The sequence below is a fragment of the Anneissia japonica genome, unplaced genomic scaffold, assembly GCF_011630105.1.
Source record: "Anneissia japonica isolate Jap-2015-1 unplaced genomic scaffold, ASM1163010v1 scaffold3945_len365852_cov175, whole genome shotgun sequence".
Taxonomy (NCBI): domain Eukaryota; kingdom Metazoa; phylum Echinodermata; class Crinoidea; order Comatulida; family Comatulidae; genus Anneissia; species Anneissia japonica.
Window position 1 is genome coordinate 250,680 of NW_022684590.1, and position 9,798 is coordinate 260,477.

The 9,798-nt window shown below is 35.4% G+C and overlaps 1 protein-coding gene across 1 annotated transcript in view; it reads left to right on the plus strand.

The window, feature by feature from the left end:
* LOC117107100 (galactosylceramide sulfotransferase-like) overlaps positions 1–5,094 on the plus strand; it is a 15,091-nt gene extending 9,997 nt beyond the window's left edge. Inside the window, exon 3 of the mRNA XM_033248659.1 lies at positions 3,843–5,094. Within this exon, the coding sequence (XP_033104550.1) occupies positions 3,843–4,932 (1,090 nt within the window). The 3' untranslated portion in view covers positions 4,933–5,094. The remainder of the gene's footprint in view (positions 1–3,842) is intronic.
* Positions 5,095–9,798: the final 4,704 nt, after the last annotated feature.

Sequence of the window (9,798 nt, forward strand, 5' to 3'; positions counted from 1 at the left end):
AACATGGGTTCTTCTTAATGAGACATGCACACACAACGACATCCCAGATTGGAAATACTACAACTTACATGGGGAACTGATGACGGCAGTAGATGAATAAGGATCTAATGGTTCAGAAGTAAAGACAATAATATTAACAGAGACGAGGGAGTACACCAATTGTCCCATGTGTTTGAACAATTTTGTCGACCCACAACAAGACCCAGGGACTCCTGCTTACATCAGACCAGGAGAGGTTTGCCGACACAATACCACCAGTCGGCAAGCTGGAGATAGATATGCAGATTTTTACACGTTAGTTTGATAATGGTAACTGAGTGACCAAAACTGTCATACGTATGTTTTTTTAAGTCTAAAATATCTAAGAAATTTAACGTAAATATCGAATATCGATAATTGTATTAAATGCGTTAAACCTACTGCAAATGCAAACTATATATATATATATGTATATATATATATATATATATATATATATATTCTTGTAATATCAAACAATCCACAGTTAATATTCCCATGCAGATTAAATTAAATCGCAGTAAATTACTTCTAAAGGAAGAGGTCACAATTAGGTGCACAGGGCAAGGCTGTATCGGCAAAGACAGTAGAACAAGGAATGCGCAAACTACTTTTTTGTTCACTATGGGTTATTTTTCAAAAAATAAGAGTTGGATCTACTTCATTGGTATTTTTACCATTTGGCAATACCAAAATATACTTGTGGGATTGGGGACAACGTATCAAGTTAATAGAACAAAGACAGAGGTTGTTTCCTTAGCTTTGCTAATGGTTAGAGTTTATCATGATCAATATATCAATAATAAATAATGACAGCATCAAAGACACGGATTAACGATTACAAACCAGGTAAAACAGTCCAACTTTGTTAAAAATTCGACAGATATGATGTTCAAGATTTAGTGAAGTGCAAACTATTAAAAGAACAAACCAAAACCAATTAATATGACATCGAAAGAAATTTGGCAATAAACCATGTGTCTGTGATAGATATTATCTTTTGGAAAAATCAAGTCATCTATGGCACATGGGCACATCTATTTGGAGAATGCAGTTTAAAAAGTTGGTTATTGATTAGGGAACAGATACCAAGGTCAACACTTTCAATTGTCGGAAGATGTTAAACATTATCAGGATGCATCAAATGACAGAGACATTGATGCTACTGTATTTTATAGACTGCCTTAGACACAAAACTAATAAATGCTTACTTGCCATCCTATATCAATGTTGGTTATTGCAAATGAAAAAATAGGAAAATTGCAAGTACTGTGGTTACCTTGATATGACTTATGTACATGAAACTTCAATTAAAATATTATCTCAGTCAAGAAAGAATTTTTGATGGGAGCAATATTAATAGGTCATGCCAACAACATATTTTACTTTTCCAGCACCCAAAGCAGTCGTAGTGGTGGCTAAATTTGAGTTCCAGAAAAAATTGCGCAAGAACTATAATCTTCTGCCCGATTTTATGGTGTAGACGTCTGGTCAAGCACTTTTAAAGTGCTTGAACAGACGTCTACACCATAATAACTGAATTTGCTTTAAAAACTAGTAGTATACAATGAGGCTAATTTGAAGGGCATAGGTGGTATATATGCCTACCAATTTAATCATTAATGATGAGAGAGTGGGTTGGTGTAATGGTTTCCATTGTGGTTCTTGATCTTGTTCATGTTTGACTACACCAGTTTGCTCTACACCATGTAGATATCTACTACCACCAACATCTACCGGTACATTTTTTTTTAATTATTGTTACTTCGTCATGGAAACTCTTAAACAATAATACCTAATGAAATAATTTCAAGTTTCAAATGTGTAGATGGCAGAGAAGAATATAGCATGACACAAGTTTTATTGTTCTAACAAGGTATGTTGATCTGCTGATTAAGGAACTCTTATGTAATTTATAGATTAATACCGGAGTGGCTGATATTGTAAAAACACTTGACATGCATCTGAGAAAATGTCAGTCATTTTGAGTAAAGACAGCTGGCCTCCGTTCTTCATGTGAATATCACCATTGGACTGGTTAATGTGTTCGTAATAAATCTTTTTCAATTGACATATTTACTTTAAAAAAATAATGCAGTTTTCATAAATGCTAACATTTTGATAGTAAAAAACGGGGGAATTTGGTCATGGGGTGGGGAGAGGTGTTCCCATTACCCTTGGAGGCTTCAGCTATTAATGTATTATAAGGGCAAATCTCATGATTCTTATGATACCGGTATGTATTCCAATAATAAAAGTACGGTATTGATTTTAAATAACTTTAAAGAATCTCACCATTGGACAGGTTGACATTGAAAATATAAAGTTTGCTCTAATAGCACAACTATTGTTATTTTTACTGTAAGAACGGCAGCCATTTTGAAATTCAAGATGGCCGTCATTAATGATCAGTGAGAATATCACCATTGGACAGGTTGACATTGTAAATATAGGGTTTGCTGCCAAAACGATGTTGATATTTGCTCTAATGGCACAGTTATTGTTATTTTTTTATGTGAAAATGGCGGCCATTTTGAAATTCCAAAATGGCCGCCAAAACAATCTCGGAAAAAATGAACCCTTGCATTTTTTAATTCAGCATACCAAAAATATCCAGAAAATGCAATAAAATTGCTTTGGGCAAGCCTATCTCGCGAAATGACACTATTAAAATCATGTCGATACCTGCTCTAAAAGCACAATTATGGTTATTATTACTGTAAAAATGGCAGCCATTTTGAAATTCAATATGGCTGCCGTGTATGATTCGTAAGTATCTCACCATTGCACAAATTGACATTGAAAATACATGGTTTGCTGCCAAAATAAGTTGATACCTGCTCTAATAGCACAACTATTGTTATTTTTACTATAAAAACGGCAGCCATTTTGAAATTCAAGATGGCCGCCATTTATGATCAGTGAGAATATCACTATTGGACAGGTTGACATTGAAAATATAGGGTTTGTTGCCAAAATGATGTTGATATTTGCTCTAATGGCACAGTTATTGTTATTTTTAATGTGAAAATGGCGGCCATTTTGAAATTCCAAAATTGCCGCCAAGGCAATCTCGGAAAAAATGGACCCTTGCATTTTTGGATTCAGCATACCCAAAATATCCAGAAAATGCAATAAAATTGCTTTGGGCAAGCCTATCTCGCGAAATGACACTAGGGTCCACACTATTTCTGTCTGATGTTTATCATCACGTAATGTTGTGTTGTGTTCCGGATATTAAATTTAGGCTAATGTATTAAAATTGAGTCAATTCAATCACTGGTTTTATTTTTACATTGATTCAAATACTGGCCCATATAAGGGCTGAAATCTACGTCCTATCGCGATAAATGTACAGTACAGAGCAGCTGATATAAGGCTGATCATGGGCTGACGTCACAGACTTGAAAGTGGCGCGTGCGCAAAATATGGTCTATATATGAAGAGTTATGAATAATTAATGATATTTGACCAAACTTACCTACGGAAAAATAATTGCTACTTGCAGCATGAGTTCGACGATACGAACGCTTTTTACACTGTCTTAAAAGACGCCCTCTAGTTTGTGGTAGTACTATTGCGTTCCAACGAAACCCCGAGAGTCCATGCATCTCTATACTTGGTTATAGTTAGTCTTTAAAGCGCTGAGATTTGTCATTTCTTATATTGTTCTATAAGCAGACTAAACGTGGCCACACCTTTTATTCATCGTTTATTTTTCTTATATGAACATTTTTTTCCTCTTAGAGATTATTATAGGGCGCTATATTAAAAACCTACTATCATTAAAAACTTAATGATTGACATTTCTTTTTTTTTTAAAGTAAAAATATTGATTGTGCAGAGAAGAAAAACATAGTGTTTCTTAAAACCCACAAGACAGGCGGAACGACTCTTGCAAGAATAATTGAACAGTATGCATATGACAATAAACTGAATGTTGTGAGGAAGATAGGAGAAGGAGGATCTATCCACTTTGGAAACAGGAATTTCAATTTTGATTCCAAACGGCTGTTTTTGCCGCCAATGGGCGTTGAGAGCGGGAATTACGAGGAGTACAGATACAATGTGTTCACTTTACATTCTCGATACAACAGACCAGTTTATGATGCATTTATGGAATTAAACTCTATGTATATTACTATAATCCGTGACCCAGTCGCGCAGTTTGAGTCTGCATTCGATTTCTTTCATGTCGGATCTATCTTAAATCGTAACACGACTGAGAAGCCGTTGAATAAAACGCAGAAGTTAGAATTGTTTTTTGAGGATGTTTCGGCGAACTGGAGAAACCTAAGCTTAACTAAAAAAAAGTTTTCCTATAATAATCAAATTTGGGATTTGGGTGTTGATCCGGCTTTGTGTACCAATGATTTTCTCATTGATTACAACATACAGCGGTTAGATGATGAAATAGATTTTGTACTGATCAACGAATTTTACGACGAATCATTGATAATAATGAAGAAAATGCTTTGCTGGCAATTCAGTGATATACTGTATCTACCTCGAAACCAGAGAGGAGAGCGTGCCGTGATAGACGCAGGACTTAGTAGAAAGATCGCTCAATGGAACGCCATTGACACGAAAATGTATCATTATTTTGTAAAGCGTCTGCAAGATCATATTAAGAACTATGGCCCAGCATTTCAGGCAGATTTAACCGCCTTCAAGAGTATGACTTCATTTCTCTATAAAACGTGCGTTTCTGGTGAAGAATTTAAAAGAAAGCGGATAAATTACGAAAAGCGCGGTAACTATACAAGCGACATCTGCCAATCACACGATTCGTTAGACGTTTGTGATTTTGGTAATGGGTACATTTTAACGTTAGACTTGAATTTAGTGTGTGAACGGGTCACGTCTAATCCAAGAGCACTAAATCGTGATATTAGAAACATGATGAAAGGATGAATTATTTTGTGTTTTGATCAAAAGTTTAACTTTCGTTACATGATGAATAGATATTTATTATTGAGTCGGTAGTACGCCAGTAAGGGCTCACTCATACCCTAACCTTAATATAATAATAATAATAGTAATAATAATAATAATAATAATAATAATAATAATAATAATAATAATAATAATAATTATAATAATAATTGAAGTGGGCAGGAGGGTGCTCGATGATCAGTTGAGGGGCTCTAATTCTCAAAATAAGGAAGTATAGATTCATGCTTATATTTTACACATTTTTATAGCTTATGGGGATATAAATTTAATAATTAGACAAAGACCTTGCAAGTATACCTATACACTTAAATTAGTGTAGAAAACTAGATTACGTCGGTATGATGTTTCTTTTAAAAAATAACAATTACGATGAATATTCTCAGAATTCTAAAATGCACGAAACTATAATTAGTATTTCATTCATATTCAAATAGTAAATAGGAAGAAATATCGTGCATGATAGGAAGGTAAAACGTTCTCAACGTCAACTCAATGAGAGAGGCACGTAGCGTCCCGATTGTCATGTGCATGTCGTGAAATCAGGAAGTGATTGAAGATAATTTCGTACGTGCCGTCTTGATCAAAATTAGTGATGCCGGGGCAATAGTTGGTAGTAAATAACGGTACAAGGAATATCCACATATTTGTTGAATGCAGGGACCTGTCTCTAGCAATACATTAAAAATACAAATTATAATTCGGGAAAAATAATTATCTTTACATGATATGACCCATGTCATGTGTACATCGTGAACTCAAGCGGTAAAGTAGTACATACCGTCCCGATTCAAGGAATGACGCCGGGAACGTATTGATAATAAATAATGGCTACGATGAATTTTCATTTGAAACATCTTACTTGAATCTATTATACTGTGTATGATGATGGTGATCAGGCATACAGATTTCAAGAAAAATACAAATACAGCGTGGTGATTAATCCTGGTGCTTTCTAAGACGGAGTCGACGTTAAGGTAAATAAAACTCGAAAAAAAAAAAAAAAACTGTACCAAAGGCATTTTTTGCATACATTTTTATATCATTTGAAATATCTTACTTGAATCTATTATACTGTGTATGATCAAGGCAATAGACCTTTCCAGAGTGTCAATCAAACTTAACAACTGACTAATCAGAACAGCACTAGGAATGCGCGCGCGTCTTACAAACACACGTGTTGTCCCACAAACGCACGTGTTCGCGTGTTCGCGTATGTTTTAACACTGCTGTATTTGTGGGACCTAAGCAACAATATCCAAGGGGCGGAGCTTAGCGGAAAGGTCCATTAAACAGAAGGACGCACATCTCGGGACATCAAAGGTTATAACTCTGGCATCGACATTCTAGGCGCACGTGCGTCCCTACACGCTGAACGTCACAAAAGCCATAGCAACCAAACCATAAACTCTCAGCGTACGAGACGATTTACCCACGCGCGTGTTAGTTGCCATGATAATCGCGCGTCGTGCGGTGATTACAAGGGCCTAATGATATTTTGCACTAACATTAGACTGAAATATATTCTTCATTTCAACATTAATTTTACCAAAATTGTGGTGAATTGTCGTTCATGTGACTCGCTTCGCAGAAAAAATTAATAAATGTTCTGTATATACTCAAATGTTCGTTTTCGGCACCTTATGCCAACATTGTCAAAATGACAGAATAATGTTACATAAGAACATGAAATTTTATAAAATTTGTAAATTTTAAATTTTCATTTTCACAAATCAAATTGCAGTTTATAGAAGCATTTAACAAGTTCGCGGTCAAAAAAAAATCAGATGTAACAGACATTGCGAAGTACCCACAATTAATAAGCAAATAAAAACTAACACCATAAAACGAATGGCACGCATAGACTAATAATTGACGGCTGTACTCGCAACTAGTATCGGATTGTCGATGCCACAGTAAAGATCAAAGGACTGTACGCACGCGCTATGTTCGAGAACGGAGATGTGCATCCTTCTGTTGAATTACCTTGGTATGATCATGGAGGTATTATTGATAATACCTCCATGGTATGATGATGGTGATCAGGCATACAGATTTCAAGAAAAATACGAAAACAGCGTGGTGTCCCTGTGCATTTTTGCATACGTATTTGTTTTATGTACTTATTAAAATATTGATACAAACCAAAGTTGTCAGTTATTTCATTTAAATCCGGTGCCAGTATAATCTTAGGTAAGCAAGTGGTTAACATAAGCAAGAATTTTGTCCAATGAAACTGTTTATCATCTTGATACCTTCCGACGAAAATGGACGCTACCGGCGTCACCACGGCGTCCACACATATTATCGATCTAACGTGACGTTGTTATGTGGGTGCTTTATAAATTATTGAGAATGGTAATATCACCGAAAAAATAGATAAAATGACAGTTGAATGACCAAAAAAGACAACTGAAGACAATAATTCGTCATTAGAAATTATTTAGTATATAACTTTATTCGGAAAATTAATCTCAAAATCGAGTTGCTGTCCCCGTCGTTGTCAGTGACGTCGTATGATTTGTGTGCGATTTTTACCAATTAGCCCCTAAGTAAAAAATAGTGGAGCCATGTAGTACCTTGAAATTTAACCCAGAAACCCGTTAGTTTGTTGACTGTTTATTGGTAGCATCCCTTCGCTTCCAAAAATAGTTTTTTGGCAGTTGCGTCCCCGGTGACATCGTGAGGGCATGGTTCTATTGTATGTGTCTATTTGTCTTTCAAAAGAAAGATTAAAATTTGTTTTTGCCCTACGCAACCAAGGTCTTTTTCTCGACCGCCCCAAGATAAAAAAAAAATAGGTACAAAATGCCAAGTAAGAATAAACAGTTTTTTAAGCATAATATCGTAACACAAAATGATGACTGTTTTCGCTTAGAAGAAGGCAAAAGACCGAACATTGGTAACTTATTTGTTTGGTTTTCAGTATAGAATATAATATAATACAGTAGACCCAGCAGACGTAAAACCTAATTATACGCTGAATGCTGTAGTTAGGCCTCAGTGGCGTAACGATGAGGCCGGGGGCCCTGTGCCTTTGGCTTTCTGAGAGTAGGGCTTTTGGGCCCCGGTCGCCAATTCCATTGTGGGATTTTAGGTGTGCTCGTTTTTTAATCATGTATGTCATTGTATTTTAACGAAATAAATGTTATACCAGTGGCGGATGCATCGAGGAATATGAAATAGAGGAGACTCAGGAAAGGACTTTCATAGATGGAGAGTCTATACCACTTATGTATTTTAAAAAATGACTTCACCACAACATTGTAGTAACGTTATTTAATTGTATAATTACGTTATAAATTTGTATTTTAATGATTATACAAAAACTCTTTTATTACCAAACTTTAACGTTCTTATCTTCTTGCGTATGACAGGCAGCACCAAACTTAAACTAACCTTTACCTAGATTTTCTATTTATTCTATTTATTTATTTATTTATTACTTAAGCCGGGCACTCACTGCATCGTACGACGGTCGTATTACCTTCGTACGACGAACCCAACTTTCCGTGAGCGCCAGACGACGCGACGCCGTCGTTGGCAGTCTGAACGGATCGTCATTAATAGTCTCTTGTCTTATGTCATATTTTTTAACTTTGTCATTTGTTTACGTAGATTCTTGGCAAACATGTCTAAAAATATCTATAAAAACCCACTGATTAAAAAAAAAATGGGTGCCAGTTTCTTTATTCAATTTTAGGGCATCTATTTTGAATTTCAAAATGGCCGCTGCCGAAAATTAGTTTTAAACAAAACAATTGCAAATAGATCATCGTTATTCATTTATATATCATACAATAATCATTTTATTTTATCTGATATCATATAAATAGATCAGTGATGCATTTGGAAAAAAACAAGAGCACAAGAAATACTCTGTATTTACAGTCTGTAGATAAACACTAGCAATCTGGCAAAAGTGATGCTGTGGCATTCTATTTTAACACCTCAGACATTTATGTTCAATTTAAGAAAAAAAATGACTGTTTCCAAGTCAATACCTCAAACCCTATGTTCAATCAAATGTATTCTGCACCAGATACCAATGTATGTTTCTTGAATTTTGTCAATTTTTCTCACAAACTCTACTCCCGAAGATGCTGTGCTCTACAACATATTTTAAAGCTGCTACAGTTGTATAATTATTTGTTGAAATTTTTGTCAAGAATGATTCATTTACATTTAGAGTTCACACTAACTGCAGCGTGTAAACACTGATTTAAGCTGAGCAAGAATCGTCTTTTTCACCAGCATTTTTTGACTGAGACAGCTGTGGCCTGTCTTCGGTTTGGATTTGGTGTATAAAGATTGACTCCCAAGGATTCCGAATAGGAATATATGGGAGTGAAAAGAAAGGTCTACCACAGTAGTTTAAGATTTGCAGTGTTAAATAAGAGTTGTTAGATGCCGATGGCAAAACCGACTAAAAGCATTCGACACACTGGTAATATTCCTGCAAACCTGAGATGAAACGTCCAAACAATTAAGCTCGCAAATAAAAACAACCAGTCATGGTAGCTTAAATCTTTCATCATATCTTTCAAGGAACAGATAATTCCTGTTAATCATTATGCTACAAAAATTCTGTCACAGCATCCCAACCAACCATCCTGGATCGAACTGATGGTCTAAGTATGAACTTTGTTAAACAGTTTGTTGACTGTCCTTTTAGTAACACGAAAGGTTGTAAATTTGGGGGAAAAAAGAATTGGGTTAACCTCAACAGACTTGTGTAGATCCGATACAAAGCACTTCCTTCTCAAGATTGACGCAGGATCTCCACCAAGAACGTGGAGAGCTACAAGGAAATCAGCGACGACATAC